The 25,823-nt window shown below is 43.4% G+C and overlaps 3 protein-coding genes and 1 non-coding gene across 10 annotated transcripts; 1 reads left to right on the plus strand and 3 right to left on the minus strand.

Moving 5' to 3' along the window:
• Positions 1–4,720: 4,720 nt before the first annotated feature.
• Positions 4,721–4,801, minus strand: TRNAL-CAG (transfer RNA leucine (anticodon CAG)). Its single transcript has one exon. It is a non-coding gene; the product is annotated as a tRNA-Leu (tRNA).
• A 491-nt stretch (positions 4,802–5,292) lies between these two features.
• On the minus strand, positions 5,293–9,347 carry LOC4329759 (uncharacterized). 4 transcript variants are annotated; one of them, XM_066307712.1, is made up of 9 exons: positions 9,304–9,347; positions 8,808–9,034; positions 8,015–8,086; positions 7,368–7,432; positions 7,075–7,234; positions 6,785–6,865; positions 6,522–6,611; positions 5,765–5,909; positions 5,293–5,514 (listed from the first exon to the last, which is right to left on the minus strand). In XM_066307712.1, exons 2-8 carry the CDS (start codon positions 8,970–8,972, stop codon positions 5,790–5,792), a joined length of 753 nt encoding a protein of 250 aa, XP_066163809.1. In that variant the 5' UTR covers positions 8,973–9,034; positions 9,304–9,347; the 3' UTR covers positions 5,293–5,514; positions 5,765–5,789. The 4 variants fall into 4 exon arrangements, with proteins under 4 accessions (XP_066163809.1, XP_015622669.1, XP_015622668.1 ...); XM_015767183.3 differs by lacking the exon at positions 9,304–9,347 and adding an exon at positions 9,133–9,269; XM_015767182.3 differs by having other exon boundaries at positions 5,293–5,909.
• An 8,434-nt stretch (positions 9,348–17,781) lies between these two features.
• On the minus strand, positions 17,782–23,100 carry LOC4329761 (transcription termination factor MTEF1, chloroplastic). Of its 4 annotated transcripts, none has more exons than XM_066307888.1 (4): positions 20,597–23,100; positions 19,524–19,964; positions 18,520–19,428; positions 17,782–18,384 (listed from the first exon to the last, which is right to left on the minus strand). In XM_066307888.1, exon 1 carries the CDS (start codon positions 23,055–23,057, stop codon positions 22,209–22,211), a length of 849 nt encoding a protein of 282 aa, XP_066163985.1. In that variant the 5' UTR covers positions 23,058–23,100; the 3' UTR covers positions 17,782–18,384; positions 18,520–19,428; positions 19,524–19,964; positions 20,597–22,208. The 4 variants fall into 4 exon arrangements, with proteins under 4 accessions (XP_066163985.1, XP_066163986.1, XP_066163987.1 ...); XM_066307889.1 differs by having other exon boundaries at positions 18,509–19,428; XM_066307890.1 differs by having other exon boundaries at positions 17,782–19,428; positions 19,524–19,883.
• LOC4329760 (beta-1,3-galactosyltransferase GALT1) lies at positions 18,015–21,036 on the plus strand. The gene is made up of 7 exons (XM_015771416.3): positions 18,015–18,777; positions 18,848–19,062; positions 19,150–19,431; positions 19,515–19,643; positions 19,733–19,912; positions 20,183–20,290; positions 20,533–21,036. Exons 1-7 carry the CDS (start codon positions 18,015–18,017, stop codon positions 20,737–20,739), a joined length of 1,884 nt encoding a protein of 627 aa, XP_015626902.1. The 3' UTR covers positions 20,740–21,036.
• Positions 23,101–25,823: the final 2,723 nt, after the last annotated feature.

The raw sequence follows: 25,823 nt of genomic DNA on the forward strand, positions 1-25,823 counted from the left end.
GCCTCTCTCCCAATCCCTCCTGTCTTCACACGGTGGCGGACGGGCAGCATGGCAAGCAGCGCACGAGCGGCGGACCGTCAGCGCGACGGGCAGCGTGCGGGCGCGGCGAGCCGGCGACCGGGTGGCGCACGCAAGCCTCCTGCCACGCGCCCCTCTCCCTTCTTTCTCCACGCGGCGGTGAGCAGGGCAGCGGAGCGCAAGCGCGGTGAGCCGGCGAGCTAGCGGCGCCGCGAGACTCTGCCTTTGCCGCCTCCGACAGCGGGGCCCCGAAGGGGCCAGGGGTGGGGGTTGATTTGGCCCCGCAACTACACCCGGGGCCGGGGCTGGGTGGAGAAGTCGAGGGTTGGGGGCAGGGCCGTTCCAGCCCAACCCGCCCCAGACCCGCCCCATTGCCATCCCTACTTGGGTCAGTTTACGAATTTCAAATGGTACTTGTACTTCTAATGCTGTTTATCCCGATTAGTGAAAACTTCTGATGTAACATTTGCATAACAAAGAGTATGGAAATATAGGATTTTTATTCTCAACCTATATAACGTCTTGCATCTTAGCCATGCACGTAATGTACGTGGTTGTATACGTATTTGCTCTGCCCCCTTAGTTTGCAATTAATTGAGATTGCCAACTACTTTTTGTTTTTCAATCCACCAGTCTCACAAGATATTGCCAGTTATTTTTAATGATGTTACTATTCTATTGACAGGTTGACCATGCTATTAACTAAACATGCCATCTACCACTGATCACCTGGGAGCATATCACTCTAGTAGTTCAACAAAGTACGTTTTTAAATGTTAAACATTAACCCAATCTGTATAGCTTGCAAATGTCTACATCTCACATTGCAATATTATAATAATATTTTTTATCCGAAATATTGTAATGTTACTTTTAAGATAAATCTATGAACATGTATATATGAGATTTCCGTGAAGTAAATCGAAATAGTTTTGAATAAACACTACTGTTCTTTAATATTAGTATTTTCTAACTATAATGTTACAACGACTAATTTTGATAGGAATTTCTGTTGAATTTGCACCAATGATATTAGGTAGGCATTTTAAGGAATTACGAAATTGTAGAAGGATGCCATGTGAAGATAAATGTTCATTTTATAAGATTATATAAAAAAACAGTGCTATATTCTACTGATCCATGGTTGATATATATTCTTTGGGCATATTGTTGATCCTTATAACATTTTGTGGTTGTGTGAAATCGTTGTCATGATTAATATTTTGTGATGATCAATTGGTTGTGTGAATGATTTAATCAATGAATTGATTCAAGAATATATGTAGATTTTGGTGTGAGTGTGTGTGATTAATATGGGTCAGGTTGTGATATCTATGTTTAGAAATGGTTGTTTTGTCTGATTGTGATATCGAGGTTCGCGAAGGAAACTTGTAGAAAAATTAGAGAGTATATGGTTGCTACAGTACTCGATACATGCATGTGTGTGCGCGTTCTGTGCAACACAGTATGTAGCGGCTCGGTTGGATTGGATATTTGGATGGAGACCGAGTCGGCCGAGGTGGTGGCTGAGCCATGCGGCAAGGAAGCAAGGCAAGCAGCAGCGAGACCGAGTCCGAATCGGTTGTGTGGCTGCTGTGTTTCGAGAGAGAAAGGAATGGTTTTCTTATGTCCTATACGAAATTCACAATATTCCTTCCAAACATGACCTGAACTCGTCTCTATCAGAATGGTTTTCTCTATCCTTAAGACGACTGCGTTTGCTCTCTCGATTGCATTGGTTAAGTTTGATGGATTAGTGATAGCAATGTGAATTAAGTAATTAATTAGTGAACAATTAATCCACACTATGATATGTTTATTGATCGGTGTTATGTGATAAAAGTAGTACCCTCACAATTTTCGTATGTCCTATACGAAAATCCACCTCACAATTTTCGTATGAGATGACAGAACTATCGGTAAACGGTAAAGTGCAGTAACTTTTTTAGATAATGGAAATGGATTATCTCCAGTCTATCTATGGACACAGTCAAAAAGTCTTAGAAGTTAGAAGTGAACATAGAAAAACTTAAAAAAAAAAAGGCATAATGGGACAAACCCCCAACTTCTATCAATAAGATGATCTACTAAAATAATATTTCCAAAATCACATAAATTCTATCACAAAATTCTATAGGTACCATGTCATCCAAACTAGAATAAAAGTTCCGTGGCTACCAATTCCAAGCGTGTAACACCATTGAACATGTTAACTATCTATCTTTTTTTAATGTTGTCAAAAGTCCCTTATTTTATCTTACTAATCACTTACCAAGATAATATATAATACCACCTTGCATTATTTAAGCTTATGCTTTAAGCTAAACAAATGAAGGGATTATCTACCCCAAGTCCTGAACAAAGTGAAAGAACAAGAATGGAATGTTGCTTAGATTTAATATCAGATGGATCCTTCCTTCGATTGTGGCTGCTCCTTTGGATCTTTGAACGGTGCTGCTTGCTTTGGGACCCCACTAAATCCACAGCAAAAGGAGAGGCGGTACAGAACAAGCCAGGAATGATGAAAGAACAAAAGGGAAATAAAGCAATAGCTACAGCACAAGAAACTACTACTACCAGTAAAAAAGAAAGCACAACGAGATGTGTTTCCCTGTGCTGTTTTGCATGGAGAAGCGTGTTGCCTTGCTTCAGAGAGAAGCTTCCAAAGTTCATGCAAAGATGATGTATCCCTGCGATGGAGCATAAAGTATTAATACGAGTATCATAGTTTTGTTTCAAATATAAACTTGGGCTTCACAAGGGCTGTAATGATACTACCTCGATTTGAAAATATGAGGCGTCCTTGTTTTCCGCAGAGTCAATAATTAATTTTTTTACTAATAACTAAACTAAAAATATATGTGTTTCATGGCATGCATGTAGTATCGCTAGATCGTGTAGTATGGCTGTGTCTAATGACAGAAGAAGCTGGAAATGTAATCCATTTCCGTTATGTAAAATATTTTCAAATGGAGGGAGTACCTTTTCTTTGAAAAACAACTCCTGCAGAATCTACCTAAACAGCCTTCGATTTTGCATAGTGCAGTTTCTTTCACTTTGGAGAATAATTCCTTGTTGCTTGCTTGCCACAATGGCCATGTTGGTATAAAGCGATCTCTTGAGGCCGATCCGCTTTGAGCTTTACTCTTTTTGGACCAAGATCTCACTCTTCACTATCATGGATGCAAATCCAAGAGGCCCTATATCTACAGACACAAACAGCTCACAGTTTCCTTAGCTTCCACCCCTGCACATTTCTGTCTCAAGTTCAGATAGGCACAGAACTGCTAACTTTCTTTCCAGTCGCTAGATCACAAGCTAGAGGAGAGGTTGATTGCGATTGAGAATGGGTGCTCACTGCCATCAGCTCGCCATTCTCGTCGTTCTTGTTCTTCTTGCCTCCACACCGGAGGTTCTTGCCGTCCGAAGCCTGGGTGTTCTTGCACAGACAAGCAGTGCAAATGCCTCGTCGGCTGAGCAACCGCGAAAGCTTGCAGAGGGCAATGCTGCTGTTGCTGTCACTGCTGCTGCTGCTGCTGCAGCTGCAAGATTTGATACGTCGACGGAGAAGAACACCGCGGCGACGGGTTCTTCTTCCCCATCGACGGTGTTTGATCCCGACAGGATGAGCAAGCGGCGTGTCCGGAGAGGATCTGACCCGATTCACAACAAATGCTAGGTTGGATGATCTTCAGAAATCAAGTGTTGTCTTTTTGGGGTGTTTTTGGGTTCACTTGTTCTCTGAAAATGTTCAGAACTCAAAAGGGAGAGATTTCTTATAGGAAATACTTGTACAGTCAAGGGAAGTGTGTGCAAGGCTGTAGCTTGAGGAGGAAAAAGGTTTTGAGGCAATATGTATACATCGCGATGTAAATCAAATAAAAGAAGAGTTTTGCATCAATGAAAAGAATGAGAAAACTGCAGGGGAATGATCTTCTGGTTCATGAAGATTCAGTTTCAACTCTTGGGGCTTCCTTCTGTGGGTCCAAGAATTTTGTGTTCATGTACTTTCTTTTAGAGAAACTGTGAAACATATTGTTTTGCATCTTAGAGTTGTGTGGTGCAGGATCATTCTGAGTTCTCTTTGTGGAAGAGCAGAAGATTGTGAAGCAGATTCTTAAGATTCAAAAGGTGAATGAAGGACAGGCAATCATCAAAGTAATTGGTACTAGTAGTTGCTTTTCTGTACCTACTCTCATCGAGCTTCTGGTTGTTGAATTAAACGAGAGACTTCAATCCTTCAGACCTCTTGGGTAATCCTGAACTCATGCGGCCTCTCTCTTTGATCATTGATCAATAACTGTTCTTCTCAATATCCTGTCCGATGCAATGTGTGATCTTGTTTGGACTAGTTGTAATAAGAATTTCGTGCTTATGCCTTGTGTTGTATGAAAATTTTAGTGCTACAACGGTGTTTGTTAAGTGTAAGAAAAAAACAAATAAAAAAGAGAAATGCAGGTGATTAAAAAAGATAAAATAATTGTCAATTTCGTGCTTGTGCCTGTGGCGATTGAAAATTTGAGTGCTACAACGGTGTTTGTTAAGTGTCAGAAAAAAATAAAAAGGAGAAATGCAAATTTGAGTGCTACAACGGAAAAAAAACAAATAAAAAGGAGAAATGAGGGGGATTAAAAAAGATAAAATGATTGAGCCGGTGATCGAAAATTTGAGAAATGCCGGTGATTAAAAAAGACAAAATATTTGTCAAGAATGGGATTCGAACCCATGCCCTTTCGGACCAGTACCTGAAACTGGCGCCTTAGACCAACTCGGCCATCTTGACCTCTTTGAAAGATGCACTTCTGTTAATTATTTATCTATGATCTGAACTCAAAAATCAATTAGCTATTCTGTATTGTCAGGCATGGATTATGTTTGTCCATCAGTGAGTAACCGATACATCAGATAGTAAAATATTGTTCTCGCTCTCTGGTATTGCCTCGCGTGTCCAATAGATTGTACCGATGATCATTTACGAGCACCAAACGGCTTACCCTTACATTACACGTTACACACACCCTTTTCATTGACCTCTGATATAAATACTCTATTCGGCTGTGTTCGCATGCAGGGGATTCCCTCCGCACGGAAAACCAAACGGTTCATTAGCACGAAACGGTTCATTAGCGTATGATTAATTAAATATTAGCTAATTTTTTTTAAAAAAATAGCAGTTTAAAAAACATGCACACGGAAAACGAGAGAGAGGTTGGTGCACGCGGAAAACGAGAGAGAGGTTGGTGCACGCGGAAAACGAGAGAGAGGTTGGGAACATGGGGTTCCAAACACAGCCATCATGTTTCAGCTTTCGGGTCAATGCAATTGAAGCATGGCTTGCGTGTGTAGAGCTTACAGGCTTCCACAGACGTGAAAATTGTGGTTCTCAAAACAGAAGGAATTGGTAAACAGACCAAGACGAAAAAAAAAAAAGCTCCGGATTTGTTGGAACAGTAGCTGGCCCGTCGCAGCACGAAGCCATGAACAAGTCTAGTGACCCTGGAACAAGAATTCTTCTTGTTAATTTAGCTTATATTCATTTATTGAAAGGAATCTCTTTATGTGCAGAAGAAGCTGAAAGCCAATCACAAAAGCATTCAAGCCTAGCTGCAAAGTTTATGCAAATCGAGAGATAGACACGCAACACTTTTTTGCTGCAATTTGGCCATTGAAAGTGGCTGGTGCAACCGGCTTGCAGTGTACACAGAGTCAGGGTGTAGAAGGCTCAAGGTATCTTGTATGCACTCACAAGATATGCCTGTTGCCAGCAAATTCTATTGCCCTTGTTCTGGATGAGGTGTGGTAGGAGATTCTGGCGCTACGGCGAATTGCATAGTCCTTCCATTTCGGTGGAGTATGATTGCCACTTCAGTTGGTAGAAGCATTGCTTCTTCCTGATTCACCAAAGTAAATAATGTAAACTGTTAATAAATAAAACAGGTGAAAATTAAGGATATACCCTGTGATAAAGAATGATGCACATGCTCAAACGAATTGTATTGTTTGCTCATAAGAAAATTGGGAGAAAAAACAGCATTATCCAACCTGCTCAGCACAACTGATTGGTAAGAGACTACTTAAAAACAACTCAAACGAATTTTATTGTTTGCTCATATGAAAATAGGGAGAAAAAACAGCATCATCCAACCTGCTTAGCACAACTGACGGGTAAGAGACTACTTAAAAACAAACCAACCAAGACACTAGATTTTTTGACACAGTGACTCACGTTTAGGCAGTTAGGATAAACTCCAACCCGATAGCCAGGTCCCAACTGTGTATGTGTGGTGTGGACGAAAATGGAACAATGGCAATTACTACCTCACATAATATATCCAACATACATTTGTACAATTTGAATCTCTGGTTGCTTGACATGCCTAACCCTTATTATACCATCATATGTTCAAAAGTGCAAAATAGCAAGCTATAGATAATCTGGAATATTTTTTGCCTGTGGATTGCGGATACATAAAAGAACAAAAGGATTTCGAACAGTCACCAACCTGTCTTTGTCTTTGACGTTGCATGATACTAATAGCCCAAGCCATGATATAGCATGGCAGCAAAAATCCAGCAGCCCTCAAAAGAAACAACTGTTAAAGATCAGCAACTAGTGAAATGCACAATGAAGGAGCAACTAAATAATAACAGATGTTAACCACACACTAAAACTGCAAGGAGTCATAGCTTGCCAAATTTAAGTGTGGCCAAGTTAAAACATGAACCGATAGCAGAGCATGACTGCATAAAAAAAAATCTAACTTACCGAGAAAATAGCAGATGCGTCATCTTCATCATCACTACTAGTAATGGTTAGTGTATGCCTTAAGAGTAGAAGAGCCATTAGCTGGATAGACAAAGCAAGGACACATCAGTTATCATCCAATCCAATATTAACATGGTGGGCAATGACAGTATTAAACAATGAAAGAAAGAAGTAAAGGGATTCAAGTGCATGACAAGATTGTCCTCCTTAATGATCATGAATTTACATTAACAGAAGGTAAAATATTGCATGTTTCTAGAATATAAACTGCTAACCCTTTTAAGACTTACAATTAGAAATATGGAGCGGCAAAAGGCAGCAGCATTGTTGTTTGTTGCAGTATATTCATCATACTCATCTTCAAGTAAACGGTGTTGAGCGGCAGCCATAGCCAAGATTCTAGGATCATGTAAATCCAACCGATTGCCAGAGATAGACCAATCTCCACTACTGGAGAATAGGACGAGATAGAGACACGAGAAGTTAAGAATTGTGCTTAGGGATTATTTTATATTCACTCAGAAATTTATTCACAAAAGTACTAGGATACGAAAGAAGATTTTTCATGAATGAAGATACCAACCTGATCTCTATAGTAGTCTCATCATGATGTACCTGGGGTGGGGCAGTATAGCCAGGCTTGTATGACTGAACAACAGAGAAGAAAAACTCATAATCTGATTTACAGCAAGAAAGCTCACAGTTAAATCGCAAGAAAACATGAATAATTAAATGCATATGGAATCAAGTAATCCTCCAAATTAATCCAAGCTAAAAAAAAAGTCTAGCTTACATTACTATGCAGATACATGATCACATTTACTTATGGTACTTTCTAATACTTCCATAGGATGTCACATTTTCACAGACCAACCGAAAAACATGTAGATAAACATGATGCATTGGAATTTGAAAATAATTAAATAAGTTTGATGTATTCAACCTGCTAAACATTTTTTAAGAACAGAAAAGGGTCAAATGACTAATTTTTTTAGTCCTGACAAGAAGGTACTGAGAAAAAGAAGTTTGACTAAGGGATATACATACTGCGTATCATATGTCAAGGGGAACGAACTAAAGCTTTCCTTACTAATATTTGCATGCCAAAAGAATTGTTATGTAATTGGATTGAGTGAGCCAACTATTAGGATGCCCCCATATTCACCCCTGTTGTTGAATAGAAGGAACAAATTATGCCACAAGGAACTAAAGCATGCAAGAATTACTTACCACGTGGCAGATTTCACAGATTATGTCTCCTTTCTCATTGCACCATCTTTGCACACATTCTCTATGAGCGTACTGCACAATAAAATCTTGTAGATCAAAAAGTAGAAATATAGACATGACGTACAAAAGAAATACAGTAAAACAAAAAAAAAATCCTTAACAGATTCAATCACAGCATGCTATCAAAGTTAATTATGGTGAGCAGTTAGATCATGACAGTGACTTGGGTGCCTTAAATTGAAGGCAGTTCACAAAAGATATCTAGCCATTATCACTTCATCCATAAGTTTGCCTCAAGTAGCTACCACCAAGAAAAAAAGGTTGTCCAACTCTTTAAGCAACAATGATGATAACAAGCATGCACCTATTTACTCATACTGGAATCACTTTATGGCGCTACTTTTCCTGATAATATCAGTAGCCATAGCAGCAGAAAAGATTGTATCCAAAACACAACTAATAATACACGGATGTGATTAAAAGTCACATCAAATACTCCAGTAATGTCTGGTTTATGGGATGTGAGGTTCCAATCAGCATGCAGTCCAACCGCTAAGCTATTTGTCCTACATAGCTTTAAGCCCCAAAGCGCAAAGCATAGCGTGTGTGCATAGCACATCGTCATATACACATGCATTGGTATGGATATATGGTTTCACGACCTCCTCATTCTTTGCAACACTATAATTCATTATATATCAACAACGATCCCATGAAATTGAGGCAAAAATAATTTTATCGTTAATATGGATTGGAACAAGAACTGCTCGCTTGGATAGAAGAAACAACATACCTTGAGGCTACCGCTACAAGCGCAGGGGCTCTCGAGGTTCTTGGCGAGGTCCTCCTCCTGGCAAATGCGGCATTCCACCATCCCAATCAGCGCCCCCGTTTCCTCCTCGCCGGCGCCCCGGGACGCCATGAGCCCCCCAACATCCACCGCAACATGATCCCCCATTCCAGCAAATCACCCAAAAAAGTTTTAAAGAAAAAATCTCCACGCTCAGCAGCTCTCACGACCTGCAATCCAACAAACCCTTCGAATCGTCAAAAAAAAAACTCAAAAACCGCAAACCCCCCACAAAAATACAAAAACAAAACGGATTGGAGGTAAGAACCGATGGGGCTAGGGGCTAAAGCCCTAGAAATCCCGTGGCGAGATCGAAGAAGCGGGATTCGGGCCGAATCGAAGCTCCCCCCGACTCGCGGGGGATCACGACGAGGCTCGGATTACCCCCCCACGCGACCGGAAGCCGAAATGGGGGAGAGGAAAGGGAGGGGGATTTTACCTCGGCGGAATGAGCTGGGAAGCACTCCTCCTCGAAATATCTCCACCTTCCTTTCTTTTCTTTTCTTTTCTTTCTTCTTCTTCTTCCTTTTTTTTTCTCTCCTCTTCGCGTTTGTCTCGCGAGGAAAACGCCACTCGTCGGTGCTTTTTATCCCGCGCCGCGTGATGGGCGTGTGACGGACACGGACGGCTCGCCGTCACGACGCCGTCCGCTCACCGGCGGCCCCGCCGTCTTCTCTGACGGCGGTGCATGCCTCGGCGCTCCTCTAACTGACATGTGGGCCCCATCCGCGTGGGGCCAACGCATCATTGAGGATTAGAGGTAGTTGGGGTTCATTTCGGTTTTGCCCTAAGGATCCAACGGTCATTTCGGGTTCTTATCCGCTAGGACATTATCCAGAATCCATTAATATATCCAGAGCGTATTTGCTAGCAGTACACCATAATTGTCTCCCATTTCAGGCTGTTTCTTATTGTCTCTGTTCTAAACTAAGTTAATCTACTCCCTCCATCCCAAAATATAAGTATTTTTATAATAGTGTCAAGTCAAACGGTTTTAACTTTGACAGTTAATAGCAAACAAAATAAAAAAGATCAATTATATAAAATTAATGTTACTAGATTTATCATTAAACAAGCTTTTATAATATGCAACTCTTTTCATTTAAAACATCTTACTTTTATAAATATTGTTGGTCAAAATAGCATCTCGGAAAATATGCCGAATCTAAAAATGTTTATATTTTCGGACAGATGGAGTAATATGTGATGTGAAATTATATCCGGATTCGTGTTACTAGAAAGCATCACATCTCATACTACATTAAATTCTAATTAATCTGGGCATACAACTTTAGTTCTTATTTTTGCTGCTTTTCATAATCTTTTTCTTATTTGATATCCTAAGTAAAATAAAGTGTGTGTGCATGTAGTGAAATACACCTATTGGCAAATAAAGTAGAGTGCATGTTGATGTTTGTCACAGACGACTTACTGACGGCGCCGGATTCGACTGTACGTATATTGTGTCTGATAGGTCACGCATTTTGACATGGTAAAAATGACATAAGGCGTGGAATCAGATTGTCTAAAGTACGCCCAACCCCAGGACTAATCAGCTTATAATTAGCCATTAGTCCATTACACGTAAACGTAGACCTTTTCGTTTTCGCATGCAATTTGCTTGTAGAAAAATATATAACAGCGGTACTAGGTAGACCGAGTAGTTTGTTTCATGCTATGTTGAAATTAAATTAAGGAGAAACGATGAATGGTTATTGCCTCGTGGTAGCCCAAATCTTTGAGAGAGACCAATTAAGCTTTGATGATGATACTCTCTCTCTATTTTAATGTATGACGCCGTTGACTTTTTATCAACGTTTGACCATTCGTTTAATTTAAAAATTTTGTGTAAATATAAAAATATTTATGTCCAGCTTAAAGAATATTTGATGACGAATCAAGTCACAATGAAATAAATGATAGTTACATAAATTTTTTGAATAAGACGAATGATCAAACGTTGGATAAAAAGTCAATGGCGTCGTACATTTGGAGGTAGTATATTGCGGGACGTGAGGCGGTCGCGGTGGCCCCCCTCTGCCGCCGGCACGAATTCACGATGCGATGACCGATGATCATGCAGCTTTCATTCTCCTCTTGGAAAAAGTATACTTTGACTCCCTCAACTACCGTCTGAGTATGATTCATAACCTCCAACCACAAAACCGGGTAGATCGACTCCTCCAACTATCAAAACCGGTACAAACAATGTCCCTCTCCTTCCCTTCTTCCTCCCCTCTTTCTCCCTTATCTCTCTCTTTCCCCTCGGCCTTTCTCTTGGCCGGAGCAGCGGCGGGGACAGCGATAGGGCGCGGTGGCGGCGGCGGTCGGGAGCGGCAGCGGCGGCGGCGGGAGCGGCGGTCGGAATACGCCCAGAACCTGTTCCCCAGGACGGTAGACCACACATATGCATCGCTGGGCTATATAAAGGACCTTAGCTAGCTCACCAACTCGAACCTGGTGTTAGCTTTGGTTAGTTCGTTTCGTTCGTGCAGGAGGAGAGAACATCTTCAGGGCCTTCTCGTCTCGTCTCGTGAAATCCTCATGGCGGTCCAGTGCAGCCCCGTGTTCCTCTTCCCCGCCTCCATGCTGGCTCTCCCCGCCGGAGCGCTCTTTGTCCTTTTCTTTTGCGCGATCGATGTCATCGACAATGTGTGGGGTGTGCGTTCTTGGATTGTTCGGCGCCTAGCCAAGAATTTTTCTGCCGTGGCGAGGGCGAAGGTGGACGGCTCGGGGTCGGGGCTGAAGCCAGTGCGGCGGTAGGCGAAGCGGAAAAACTGGAGGGCGAGGTCGGCACGGCCGGCGGCGGCAGCCCCAGAGATGACGTCGTGGATGAGCGGCGCAGCGAGCGTCAAGGAGAGCAGGCGGATGGAGTTACTCGAGGCGGCAAGCCTCGTCCCCACCATAATCGCCGCCGCTCCTGACCACCGCCCCATCGCTCCCCACCGCCGTCGTCCTGACCGCTCCCCATCGCCACCACCACCGGCACCGCCGCCGCCGCTCCCCACCGCCTCGTCCCGACCGCCGCCGCCGCCGCTTCGTGCCACCCCCGCCGCCACGCTAGCCAGCCGTCGGCGACTCCGACCCCCCACGGGGGCGGCTCCCTTCTCGTACCCCTCCCTCCCTCCTGACGGCCGCGGGCTATAGCCGCGTTCTCCACCGCGCGTTACCCACCTCCACTGCCACCACCGCTCCCCACCGTCACCGCCGCCGCCACCGCCCCGTCGCTCCCTTCCGCCTCGTCCCCATTGGCCACCACCACCGCCGCCGCTCTTGAAGTGAGAGAGAGATAAGGGAGGGAGGGAGGGAGAGAGGGAGGATGACATGTGGGTCCCACATGTTAGTGGGTCCCACAACACTTTTTTTATGTGAATGATATATGGGTCCCATATTTTTTTTATTTTTGTTTTTATTCTAACGCCACGTAAGCGCCACATAGGACAAAGAATCGGTCAAGACTGTCACGTGGGCGCCACGTCAACCAAAACCACCTCCAAAATCAGTGAAGGACATTGTTTGCACCGGTTTTGATAGTTGGAGGAGTCGATATACCCGGTTTTGTGGTTGGAGGTTATAAATCATACTCGGATGATAGTTGAGGGAGTCAAAGTATACTTTTTCCTTCTCCTCTTCGCGAGCTGTAAAAACAAGCGAGATGGCGGCCGCCGCGGTCCGGTCCGTTTCGCCACCTACGTGGGAGGAGAGGCCTCCCGTTCCGAGCCCACCTCACAAACGAAAGCGAGCGGTCTACAGCCTACACAGCCCAGCGAGTATGATGCCTGCTGTTTTTTTTTCTTCGCCGGTGGGCCGTGTGTTCGGATGAGATATGGTCATTTAGGGCTGGTTTGGTTCGTGGCCTAAATTGGCCTTACCAATTTTTGTTAATGTTAAATTTTGGTAACTTTTGTCATGGCTAATTTTGGCAAAGGTAAAATTGTGTTTGGATTGAAGCCAAAATAGCCTAAATTAACTGTTGAAATGGCCTATTTTCTTAGGCATGCCAAAATTTGGCTCCAAACCAAATAGACAATAAACACTATTGAAATTGCCAAATATTGGTAAGGCCAATATAGGACTCAAACCAAACCAACCCTTACTAGAAAATTGGCGTGCCGGTTGGCACGCCCAATCTTTATAGCCCGTAATTTTTTTAATGTCCTTTAAAATTTGAGTTTAAAATAGTGATGAACGAAACAATAATAATAGTGCTGGTACATCTATTGGTTTCTGACATAAACATACTATTTTTATTTATAGTCCCTTGTAAAATAAGAATACTACTTTTACATCAATTCCTGTGAAATTATTATGGAAGTCGTACATCAATTCCCGTGGAATATTCCATACAACTCTTTAATGGGGTTTTACTTTTGTGTTTGTAAAAATGTTGCAGAAAGAGTAGTAACAAATGCTAACTAAGGTTTACCCGGTTAATAAGCAAAATGGTGTTTTTAAATGAAATTTCACGTTTTCTATTTGAGCACTCAGAACCTTTGTTTTTTTTAATAAAAATGTATATTCTTAATTTTTTAGGATGTAATGCGTATTCCAATTTGAATTCATTTTAGGATTGCATTTTTAAAAGTGTCTAAATTGAATAATCAATGTGTATCATTAAAAGGATATAATTATTTTTTACCATATCTATTCATCCTAGATGGGCCATGCTGCCCATGCAAGCCCATTGGAGCGTCAGGTGCATATTCTGGCCCATGATGCTGTACAATGGCACGAACCAGACATGCAACCGCTTGTACGCGCTCAGCGCTCGCTCGAAGATTCACCTCCGTCTAACACGCGTCACAAAAAAGTTGTGCCATCTGGACCAATTGGCAGCGGCGGAACCGCCAGCATTAGAAGTATTGATTTGTTTTTACCATTGTATAGATAGAATGATCCAATTTCTTACTTAGTCGGATAGATATAACATAAACGAAATGCGCCAAAATTTAGTGGTGCCAATTTATCATATATATTTTAACAAAATATAAACATTTGAGATCTTGTTTTAAATATTTAATTGTTATAATTGTGTAATTGGATCACATATTATATAAACGGTTTACGAGAAAAAAATCATTTGTATCTTGCTAATAGAAGATTAAACCAATCATAGCCAATCGAAATAGGCCACACCACCCAAATCAAAATATGAATAGCTTCATGTGGTCAAATCGGTTCGGATCCACTCATCCATCGTACAGAGGGGATATTCCTTTTTTGGTCGCCCATCTACTTTGCCCTCCAAACAAAACAAAAAATTGGACGACCATCTTCTGTACAGCCTCATCCATCCAACCAAACACACCCTACGTTTAGGAGGCTAGGCACATTTGCACGTATGTGGGAGCCTCGTTCCAAGAATCCAATCCTCAACTTCACAGGTGAGCGGAGAAGTGGCACCCGCGGTGTGGTGACTCTTGTTGTCACGTGATGCTTGAGGCTCACCTAGAATATGTTGTTCTCCTAAACTAGGGACGGACAATGTGCCAGAAGAGATTATAAATTGAACGTTTGGTTTTTTTCCACCTCTAATAATAAAATATTTTAGCACTAAGACAAAAAATATCACAATAGATAAAAAATGGTGAAACAAAGTCGGATCTAAGATTAAAACATTTCATTCTTCACAAATGAAACATTGAGCTTCAAGCGCTGAAATATCTATATATGTGCAAGAACCGAAGACAAAAATATAAAACAACATTAAAGTACCTAGTGCAACACTGATACAACCCCAAGAAACATCAAGATATGTTAGTTGAAACATCAAAAAACACACAAAATTTACTAGGCTTCTTCCTCCTCTCCTATGACCACCAGCTCCTTCAGTCTCATGCTAGGACACTGCGGACCCTTTTATCTCCATTGAAGCAAGCAATAACCACTCTCCCAGAGCTTCATCACCCCATCGTTGCCAGCCCTCAGCTACGTTGTTGTCACTGCTCGGGCGAATGGAAGCCGCGTCACCTCCAGATCTACATGGGACCCATCGTCTTCCTCCAACTCCTTGACGTCGAGTTGTGCCATGAGACCTTGCCGAAGAGCGGCACGGGAGGATGCCCCCGCTGCTCCTGTCAGCCATCGTGTCAACTCCGCTTTGTTCGCTGGCTGATGCAAGTGCCTGCGCAGGAAAGAGACAAAGAGGAGGGAGGGAGGGGAGGGGGGGGGGAGAGATAGTCATGAGAGTGGAAATAGGTGATTGGGAGAATGCCCGATATTTTTTCTTTTTCCTTTCTCGTAACAAGCCAGCTCGGCTTGCTAAGTCTTGTTATCTTAACAAGCCAACTCGGCTCGACTCACGAGCTAACTCATTAAGCTCATTAGACTCAATAATGTATTTATACAATTTTATATTTTAAATTTATCATTTTATCATATATATAAATACAACTAACTAATAAAAACTCACTAAATACAAATAGTTTCGATGTAACTATAGAAAAAACACTAAATAAATAAAAAAATGGTGATCGCTTACTAAACGAATAGCTTGTGAGCTAGCTCGTTAAACTCACAAGCTAAAACCCAACCAATTAAGACTACAAATTTGAGCAGATTCAAATTAAGCTCACTATAGGTGGTGTTTGAATGTCCTGAAGATGAAGATTAAGTGTTTCACGTAAAACGAGGTTGTAATAACGTGTAATTAATTGAGTTTTAATTATTTCAAACTTAAAAAATAGATTAATATGATATTTTAGAATAACTTTAATATAGAAAGTTTTCACACGAAACGTACCGTTTAGCAGTTTGAAAAACGTGTCACGAGTATCTAAAATTTAATCCAACTCTTAACGGAGAAAAGAACGGGGCCGGCTTCAAGCCACGAGCTTCAAGCCACGATCGATGCCAGCACCTACTGGCCCCACATCCAGGGGCATTCATATGTAGTACTACCCGGGGCCTGTGACTCAGGGTAAATTATTCAATCCTATTTTAACTTATACTATATTAGTTAGTTAGTTAGGGGAAACTATTCTAACCCTCGAGTGGATGTTTCCTCGTTTACTCAAAAACTATCTAAACGGTTATGAAAAATTCTAGAAAAATTTGGCAACATTTATACAACACATATATATAACTCCACAAAATCTTAAGTCCAAATTCAACTCACACGTCGAGATATAAAAAAGACAAATTCAGCGTATGAATAGTAGTGTACTATTTATATCTAAATTTGTCTTTTTTGTTTCTCGATGTGTAGATCGAATTTGAATATGAATTTTGGTGGACTAGTGGGTATCATTATACTCTACATTGTTAATTTGTTCAGAATTTTTCACAACTATTTACATCGAATTTAGAAGAAAAAGGTATACGAGGGGATATCCCTCTCGAGGGATTAGAATCCACTCCTGTTAGTTAGTAGCAATACTAGCAACCAATAACTAGGTACTAGTTAGCATGTATTGACTCCCGCTGATTTTTCTTCTGGGTTCGCCATTGCCCACATCCCAAACGGCGGCGCGATGCGATTAGCTGATTATGGCGCACGCCGGTACGTGCGCGCGTCAATTAAACCAAAGCTTGTTAGTTCTACTTCCACTAGCTTATTAGTCGTGTGCTCGCAGCCGCAGGGGAGAGGCAGGTTCCAAGGCCGGCTGGCTCCCTCCCTGATTCGGTTCGATTCGATAAACGGGGAGAAGATATCATTTTGGATGGAGTGTGTACAATGTGTCTGTGTCCCTCTCTTTAAAAAAAAAACGAATTGAGAAACGATCGAGGACCAGGCCAACAACGTGCGCCGGTTGCCGCCCTTGCAATCGTCTTCTATATACTTTTGCCCTCTCGTTTTTTCTCGCCCGCGGTAACGGCACTACTCCACGCCCGGAGCCCGGAGGCAAGGCATACGCTGAACCTGAACTCGTCGTATTCTCTCTCCTCCCTTCTCCTGGATGATCGCCGTATCTCCCTAGGTAATTAAGCATATATGCATCTCTGTGTCTGTTCGTGAGGCGATTTGATTTAATATCCGTTTTTTCCTCTCTTCTTTTTTTGGACTACTTCGTTAATTTCCATCTCCATGAACTTGATTCAAGCATCTCTTCGTGGTTTGTTGTTGATTTCAGATAGCTTTAATCCATATATATATAGCCGATACAGCAATCATGCTAGTGTTTGTGTTCCGTTTATTAGCTTTTACTCTCACCATCTTGTTATCGCCGTTGGTAAGAGTGGTATAGTTCTGGCGATAAATCTTAGGACCCTTCCATTTCTTTTTTTTTTGAAGAAAATTGGGTAGTAACTCTACCGATCAATTAAGGAGAAAGCATGGGGTTTTGCATGTTGCAACTAAGGTGTTTAGTCAGATAAACTCATAAAACTCAAGGGAAGAGAAGAGAAGGAAACATGCATGCCGCTAGAGGGCTATGGATGCACACTCCTCTGCTCAAAGCCCAATGTTCTCTTTGGCTTTACAGGCCATTTCTGAGTTCCGACACCATTGTGGTGATATGTTAGAAAATTCTTCGATTTCTCTACTTCCAGAAATTCAATAGAATATAAGCGAACATTCATGGTTTTCTCTTCCAATTTTGTTACGAGTATCCATTTCTTGGTTGAAAATTTGCTAAGCAAGCCAGAATGCCACAACGTTCAAAGACTGCGTGAGGCATGTGCAGGACTTGACTTCGGCTGAGGGTGCCTGGTCCGCTACGGTGCATGGTATGCTTGCCAATTCCGGCTGCATTTTCGTATCACCTGGTTGTACTCCAGGTAGTGGTTGTAGTACAGATACGAAAATTGGGCACAAGGCCGTCGGATTTGACAGTCATTTTCGTGCACAGAAAGAGCGGTAGCAGCTACCCTTTCCAGTCAACCAAAACTGCTCCCAGTCTATGTGCTCTTCTTGTGAGATCTCAGTTTCTTGAATGATCATTTCCTTTGTTGCTGCTGGTCTTAACATGTGATGACATGTCATCAACTTTAGCATATTTATCAAAAGGAAAAAAGTCCACATACCTCCCTGAACTTTGACTGAAAGTCCATCAAAATATGTCTGATTGGAAATGCACAAATTGTAGTACTCCTAAGAAGCAGTAACATCAATTGCATTGGCAGGTGAAATGCTGGACCTTGACCAGAAGCTTGGATTGAAGACTCAGGGGCTGCATTTTCATTGAACTCAGGTGATTGCCACGATAACTGATGGAAACGGCACTGCAGATGTGGGTGACAAAGCGACTCGGAATTACGGTTCTAATCGTCCTCTTCCCTCTGCTGATTGTGCATCATCTGATAGTGAATAGCCCAGTGTCAGGGCCATCTCGATACCAAGTCATACATTCTAATCTCCTTGGTTGGTTGAGCGACTCATTGGGAAATTCAGTGGCTCAAAATCCAGATAATACACCAGTAGAAGTGATACCAGCAGATGCTTCAGCTTCAAACAGCTCGGATTCCGGAAATTCCTCTCTTGAAGGATTTCAGTGGTTAAATACATGGAATCACATGAAGCAGTTGACCAACATCTCCGATGGCCTTCCTCACGCAAATGAGGCTATAGACAATGCAAGAACTGCATGGGAAAACCTGACGATATCAGTTCACAATTCAACCTCTAAACAGATTAAGAAAGAGAGGCAGTGTCCATATTCTATCCACAGAATGAATGCCTCCAAGCCAGACACTGGAGATTTTACCATCGATATACCTTGTGGGCTGATTGTAGGTTCTTCAGTAACTATTATAGGCACTCCAGGTAGCCTCTCCGGTAACTTCAGGATTGATCTTGTTGGGACAGAATTGCCAGGGGGATCTGGGAAACCCATCGTACTGCACTATGATGTTCGTCTAACAAGTGATGAACTTACTGGAGGTCCAGTCATAGTGCAGAATGCCTTCACTGCAAGTAATGGCTGGGGTTATGAGGATAGATGTCCCTGCAGTAACTGTAATAATGCAACTCAAGGTACTTCCAAATTGCGTCTTTATTGTTTCTTCTTTGCCCCGTTACACTAGTCATCTAACATATATCACAGTGGATGATTTGGAGCGATGTAATTCCATGGTGGGTAGAGAAGAGAAGAGAGCTATAAACTCAAAACAGCACCTGAATGCCAAGAAAGATGAACACCCAAGCACATATTTTCCATTTAAGCAGGGACACCTTGCTATCTCAACTCTTCGGATAGGGCTAGAAGGGATTCACATGACAGTTGATGGAAAACATGTTACCTCATTTCCATATAAAGCGGTAACCTTCTATCTGGACCATGATAAGTCCGACATTTACTCAACTCAATTATTTGACTCCTTACCATATAGATGCTTCTGTTTGTAGGGCTTGGAAGCATGGTTCGTTACTGAAGTAGGAGTATCTGGTGATTTCAAGCTAGTAAGTGCAATTGCAAGTGGCCTGCCCACATCAGAAGACCTGGAGAACAGCTTCGATCTTGCAATGTTGAAGTCGTCACCTATTCCAGAGGGAAAAGATGTGGACCTTTTGATTGGTATCTTTTCAACAGCAAACAACTTCAAACGAAGGATGGCGATCCGACGGACATGGATGCAATATGATGCGGTGCGCGAAGGAGCAGTAGTGGTCCGTTTTTTCGTTGGCCTGGTAATAAAAACAAAACAAGAATATGATATAATAGCTCCGTACTATATTCTGACAGTAAATGTATTTTTTATTTGTTTTAAAAGCATACAAACCTCATTGTAAACAAGGAACTCTGGAATGAAGCACGCACATATGGCGACATTCAAGTGCTGCCCTTTGTTGATTACTACAGTCTGATAACATGGAAGACACTGGCAATATGCATCTACGGGGTAAAGTTTCATGTTCTACCTCTAATTCATTCCCTTCCATTTCTTGTTTGTCTTTGCTTAGCACTTAGCAGTGGTTTTCCCCTGAACAGACTGGTGCTGTATCAGCGAAATATCTGATGAAAACAGACGATGATGCTTTTGTCCGTGTGGACGAGATACACTCCTCAGTAAAACAACTGAATGTCAGTCACGGCCTACTTTATGGTCGTATCAATTCTGACTCAGGTCCTCACAGAAATCCTGAGAGCAAATGGTACATAAGCCCAGAGGTAATGTCTGCACAACAATCAGTTCTGTGCAATCAAATTCACAAATCTCTACCTGAAAAACATCAATATTGTAAACATTTTCAATCTGAACTCATCGTTGAAATCCAATATTCCAAATACACAAGCTACAATATGTCCGAGGATGTTTATACTAAATAACCAAATCAATTTGCAACCAGTCACCATACTAAGACAAAGGGGATCATAGATGATATTTTTGGATGGTCAAGAAACACAAGTGCTAACTATGAATTGTGATTTGCTCTGCAGGAATGGCCTGAAGAGAAATACCCACCATGGGCACACGGACCAGGATATGTGGTATCACAAGACATTGCAAAGGAAATCAACAGTTGGTATGAAACAAGTCATTTGAAGGTATTTGTATTTAGATGTAGACACAAACAGTGGCTCTGCACTTACATGCTAAATTTAACTTGAAAATTTGCTACAGAAAATGCAGCAAATTCTTATCTAGTCCAGCATACAGCACTGCAACTGCAAGCTCATAGAAAATTATTACAATACCTAAAACCCTAGCTTTTCATTTCCTGATTTTCTCTCCTACCAGCTGCAAGATTAGGAAAACTAACCATGTTTGCAACCCCTGGTTTATGCAGATGTTCAAACTAGAAGATGTAGCAATGGGTATATGGATTGCTGAAATGAAGAAGGGTGGGTTACCTGTCCAATACAAAACAGATGAAAGAATTAACAGTGATGGCTGCAATGATGGGTGCATCGTTGCTCACTACCAAGAACCAAGGCACATGCTATGCATGTGGGAGAAACTCCTAAGGACAAATCAAGCAACGTGCTGCAACTAACTGATGTGAAAAGAATCCCCATGCCTTGAGCATCTTGTTTATCTTTTGGCTACCAGGACACTCACTGATGTCACAAGGGGCATAAAAGGAGTGGAATCTTGCTAGCCAGAACTTTATGATGCTGCTGACTGCCACCATTGATGATGGATTCTTAACTTCTTTTCTAGGAGGCTTTAACATGTAACATATAAGAGTAGGCACTGTCCCATACTGTTGTAAATATGGATGAATATATACAGGTACAAATCATAATCTTCATCACAGCTTGTTCTAAATGCTAGATCAAACTCTTTTGTGCTAGCTGGAAAAATTCTGGGATCCAGTCAGGTGTATCAACTGCTAGTAGCACACTTACGTGGCTTGATCCGGAAGAGAAGAGGCTGAATACAAACCTCATAAACAGTCCCAAGGGCAAATGTCCCCACGGAACTGGTTATCTCGAGCATCATAGTCCTCTTAACAAGTTATAAACAAGCTAAACACACACAAAATTACCCCCAACGAAGAAAAATTCATAACCCCAGAACAAAGCATTGGTATCATTATTGGTTCTTGACTTGCAAAGGGTGGCTAATCTGATCTGAAAAGAGCTGACTGTTTAACAAACATAATCAGATCTTCCTCATTCAGATTTTTCCAACTGTCCAAAAGGTGAATAAGAAAACAAGTCTTTCACATGATCGCATAAAATCCTTCATGATCTCAAAACAGTAGCAAAGTCAATTAGTGCATTCACTGAGCCAATGATAAAATTCATGGCACTCCATGAAGCATCTGCATCTAAAAAAGCAATCCAACGTGCTGTCAATATAACTATTGTGGCCAGCTACCATGCAGCTAACCTTACGGAGACCCGCAGCTTCACCATCAATCAATCCCAAAATTGCCTCTCCTCAAACAGCTCATGCCCCAGCGATTTTTTTTACAAAGGCTATGAGATGACCTGTAAACCAATCATGAGCTTAGCAGCAGGATCCTTTTTCTTATCACTCATTTTTTTGCTTCCTGGAATGATGCTTATGCAATACCCAATGAACATTCATTGAGGTTGTTTACTAATCTCAATGCCCCTCTCCTTGTGAACTTCATATATCTCTGCCTAATGCAAGGCCTTATGCTGAACCCAAAGTAACAACAGAAAGCCATTTTATTCTTCGCATTGTAGCTGATGCCATTCATAACACCGGAAAAATAAGCTTCATCACGCACGAACATAAGCACTGCCATTCATGTATCCATACTAGTGCAGCTACCTTTCTGTCCATGCATATCATGCTTCCAACTTAGCGCACATCCTCTTCCTTGAATTTAGGCCTTATGCTCAATTTTATTCTTCGAATTGTTGGTGACGCCATTCATCCCATTCCCACCGGAAAGTAATCTTCTTCATCAAACACAAACTCCAGCACTGCTATTCCTGTACCCAGCCCTCTCTGTCCATGCATATCATGCTTCCAACTGCAAATCCTCTACCTAGGAGCCGAGAGAGCCGCGTCAACCAGCCGCTCTCTGAACTCATCATCGCTAATTGTCAACATGTCCTTGAGCGACATCTGAACTCTCCTCTCCTTCAATGCCTCATGCCTCGGCCTGATTCTCCCCTCCAAGCTGAAGGCGAAGTAGTGCGGGAACTCGGCGAGCTCGACGGCGGGGTCCCTCCCCATGCGGTCGGCGAGGAACCGGAGCTTGGGCGTGAGGTTGGTCTGGATCCCGTAGGAGAGGATGGCCGGGGCGCGCCTGAGGATGGCGCAGACGGCAGGGTCGGGCATCCCCGTGGCGTCGCGGAGGAAGAGGAGCTTGGGGAGGAGGGTTCGGTCGACGGAGAAGGCGAGGAGCAGCGCGGCGGCGAGCGGGAGGGGCCTCCTGCGGAGCGCCACGCGGCGGCGGAGGAAGCGGAGCGCCGGGCGGAGCGTCCCCGGGACGGACGCGGCGAGGAGGCGCGGGGACCGGACGACCGCGGCGCGGAGGAGCGGGGGCGGCAGCGGCGCGTCGGCGGAGAGGAACCGGAGGTGCTCGCCGGGAGGGGAGGTGAGCAGCGACGGGAACGCCGAGAAGACGCGGGCGGCGTCGCCCGCGGAGAGGCCGTGCGAGAGGAGGAGGGCGAGGGAGGCGCGGAGCTGCGGCAGCGGCGCGGCGCGGAGCGGCGGGTGGAGGGCGAGGAGAGGGAACGGGTCGAGGTGGAGCTCCGAAGAGAGGAAGTAGAGCTTGCGGCGGAACTCCACGCCTCCGCCTCCGCCGCCGCGCGCGGGAGGGGTTGGGGTGGCGGCGGCGGCGGCGGCGGCGGCGGGCGGAGGAGGGAGGCGCGTGGTGGCGAGCATCGCGGTGGCGCGTGGCCGGATCTCTGTGTGGGTTTTTCGGGGTGGGAGGAAGACGACGGAGTGCCGGAAGCGTTATCCACTGCTCGTCGGATCGGGCGTTGCATCGGTTACGGGCCGAGAGCCGCCCGTTCACGCGATGGACGGTCCCGATCGGATGCTAATTGTCAGTCATACACGTCCCACGCGAACACACCAGCCACGACACCCGTTAACCGGAAAGGATATTTAGCGATCGATCGCTTCCGATTTCCGTTTCCCATAACCCCGCACGATCAGCCCCCCTATACTCCTCCCTCTTCTCCCCTTTCCTTCTCCCCCTTTTCTCTTTCTAATACGGTACACCACAATTTTTTTTAAAACAAACAAAAGTTAGAAAAAATTATATATAGAAATACTATATATAAAAAATATTAGGTGTATAAACTTTAGATGTATAGAAATACTATAAAAAATATTTGAATTCAAATTCAAATTTGAATCAGATATAATTCAAATTTAAATTTGAAACGGGTATATAAACTTTTGACTTATAAACTTTAGGTGTATAAACTTTAGATGTATAGAAATACTATATATAAAAAAATATCAAATTTAAATTTAAATCGGATATATAAACTTTTGACTTATAAACTTTGGTCTCTAAACTTTAGATGTGTAAACTTGAGTTGTATAAACTTTAGGTGCATAAATTTACTAAAATAGGAAAGTAATGCGGTATCAAAAAAAAAGAAACCAGGTGGGGGGAGGGGGGAGAATCTGATCGCTACCCCCATTGCCAGGGCGACTGATCGCCCATTAGAAGCCCCCAAGTTAACACCACATGCAAAAGAGACGAAGACGTCACACACATACCGGTTGTGAATGCATCCTTAACACCTACTCAAAGAGATGGAGACTAGCAGCAGGGGCGGATCCAGGAACAAAAAAAATTGGGGGGGCTCAATTACGCAGTCGCAGTTTCTTTAACCTTCAGCCATTTAGAGGCCTTTAGTTTATCATTTATGGTGAAAAAAATTGAGGGGGGTGCTCCGGGGGGTATTCATGGGTTTTGTGGGTGTAGGAGGGACTTGAGTCCCCTAGTCCCCCCTGCACCCATGTTGGATCCGTCCCTGACTAGTGGCACATTCTTACCCTCAGTAGAATTCTATTTAAACCTTATTTGGTTGTACGTAATATTTGTAGGCACTAAAATTTAGACACTAGTTGGTGTGTTATGCACCCCACGACTCAACCATTATCACCATAATACTGATGTTGCCCTTGTCGTTTAGATATTAGGTGATAATACCGATGTTGCCCTTATCGTCCAGAGGTTAATCGGGTGTGTAGGAACATACATATTTGAAAAAAAAAACTCTTCTCAGTTGTAAAAGAAATAAATTTAATATAAGATTCTATCAAATAAGTATGTAAAATCTAATGTTTTATAGTATTACAATAGAGTGGCACTTTTGATGGTAAATCTAAGACATTATTTTGTCTGATATAAACCGAGTATTTTTATGGTGTTAAAATTTTAAAAGTTTGACTTTTTAATAAAAATATCTATATCATGGGAAAATAGCATGCAGGGCATTAATCCACATGTTAATGACAAATACAAGTATACAACAGTATTTTGCAATCTGTGAATTTTTTCGACGGTATCAAGCATTAGATGCGTGGGATATTTATTCGGAATGCTAGGGGATGTGATCCCGTCTCCTATCCCTGTGTGGTATCGCAAGTGTCACACCCTGAAGTTTCCTCCCCTTTTTCTTGCTTTAAAAATTGGTTAAATAAATTGCCCGAAGAAATTACCTTAATTAACCTAGAGCTAAATCCCTAGTTAATAAATGCAATTAGTAATCGGAAATAGCGTGGTGGAATTTTTCTTGAGTTCCCCATGCTCCAATACATTAACAAGATTTTTAGTGGAATTTTCAGAGCCTTGGAAATAATTTTAACCAATTAAAAATCACCAAAGTGCAATTTTAAATCCCAGAAAAAATCCTTTCTTCTTTTTCTTTTTTTTTCCTTCTTTTTTCTCTATTGGGCCGTCGGCCCACTCCCTCCCGCGCTCGGCCTCCTTTCTTTGGGCCGGCCTGTTCCCCTTCCCCTCTCTCCGGGACGCTGACAGGTGGGGCCCACCTGTCAGGTCGTCCCCTTCCTCCAGCCGCCCGCCCCACGATGGCAACCGCCGCCGAAACCGCCCGCGCCGCTGCCTTCTCCGCTCCACGTCACGCCTCCACTCCGCGCCCGCACCTCGCGCCCACGTCGCCGCCCTCTCCCCCGCATCTCCCGGCCCTCGCGCGCGCTCGCAAGGGGCGGGATTCGAATTTGAATCCCCCCCATTCTCTCTCTCTCCACCCCCACGTCGCCGGCCAAATCGGTCACCTCCCCGGCCACGTCCGCCCCCTCCCGCACCTATAAATCACTCCCCACGTCCCCCTCTCTCGTTTTTCGCACTCGCCGCGCCCTCCCGTGCTTCCTATCATCGCCGCGCCGCTCGCCCCTTGCGCCGCCGCCTACCGCCGTCTCCGGCCACGCGCCACCGCCGCTAGAGCCGCTGCCGCGCCGTGAAGCCGCCGTCGTCGCGCTCGCGGGTGCCATCCGCTCCACGGCCGCCGCTTGGTTGCCGCCAATCACCCCCGAAGCCCCGTTTCCCTCGCTCGCCGGTGAGCTCTCCTTTTTCATCCATCTCCGGCCGGCCACTTTGGTCGTTGCGGTTGTCCTCTCCACCCCTAATCCCTCTTCTCTTTTCCTATAGGTGTCGCCTCCGCCCGT

Source organism: Oryza sativa, chromosome 2 (genome assembly GCF_034140825.1).
Source record: "Oryza sativa Japonica Group chromosome 2, ASM3414082v1".
Classification (NCBI taxonomy): domain Eukaryota; kingdom Viridiplantae; phylum Streptophyta; class Magnoliopsida; order Poales; family Poaceae; genus Oryza; species Oryza sativa.

Coding starts and splice junctions, on each gene's coding strand:
- LOC4329759 (XM_066307712.1), bottom strand. CDS start 8,972: ATGGGGGATCATGTTGCGGTGGATGTTGGGGGGCTCATGGCGTCCCGG. Junction 8,087..8,807: donor CTTGTAGCGGTAGCCTCAAG/GTATGTTGTTTC, acceptor TTTATTGTGCAG/TACGCTCATAGAGAATGTGT. Junction 6,866..7,074: donor GCCGCTCCATATTTCTAATT/GTAAGTCTTAAA, acceptor TTGTCTATCCAG/CTAATGGCTCTTCTACTCTT.
- LOC4329760 (XM_015771416.3), top strand. CDS start 18,015: ATGGAAACGGCACTGCAGATGTGGGTGACAAAGCGACTCGGAATTACG. Junction 19,063..19,149: donor CCTCATTTCCATATAAAGCG/GTAACCTTCTAT, acceptor TTCTGTTTGTAG/GGCTTGGAAGCATGGTTCGT. Junction 19,644..19,732: donor TGGCAATATGCATCTACGGG/GTAAAGTTTCAT, acceptor TCCCCTGAACAG/ACTGGTGCTGTATCAGCGAA.
- LOC4329761 (XM_066307890.1), bottom strand. CDS start 23,057: ATGCTCGCCACCACGCGCCTCCCTCCTCCGCCCGCCGCCGCCGCCGCC.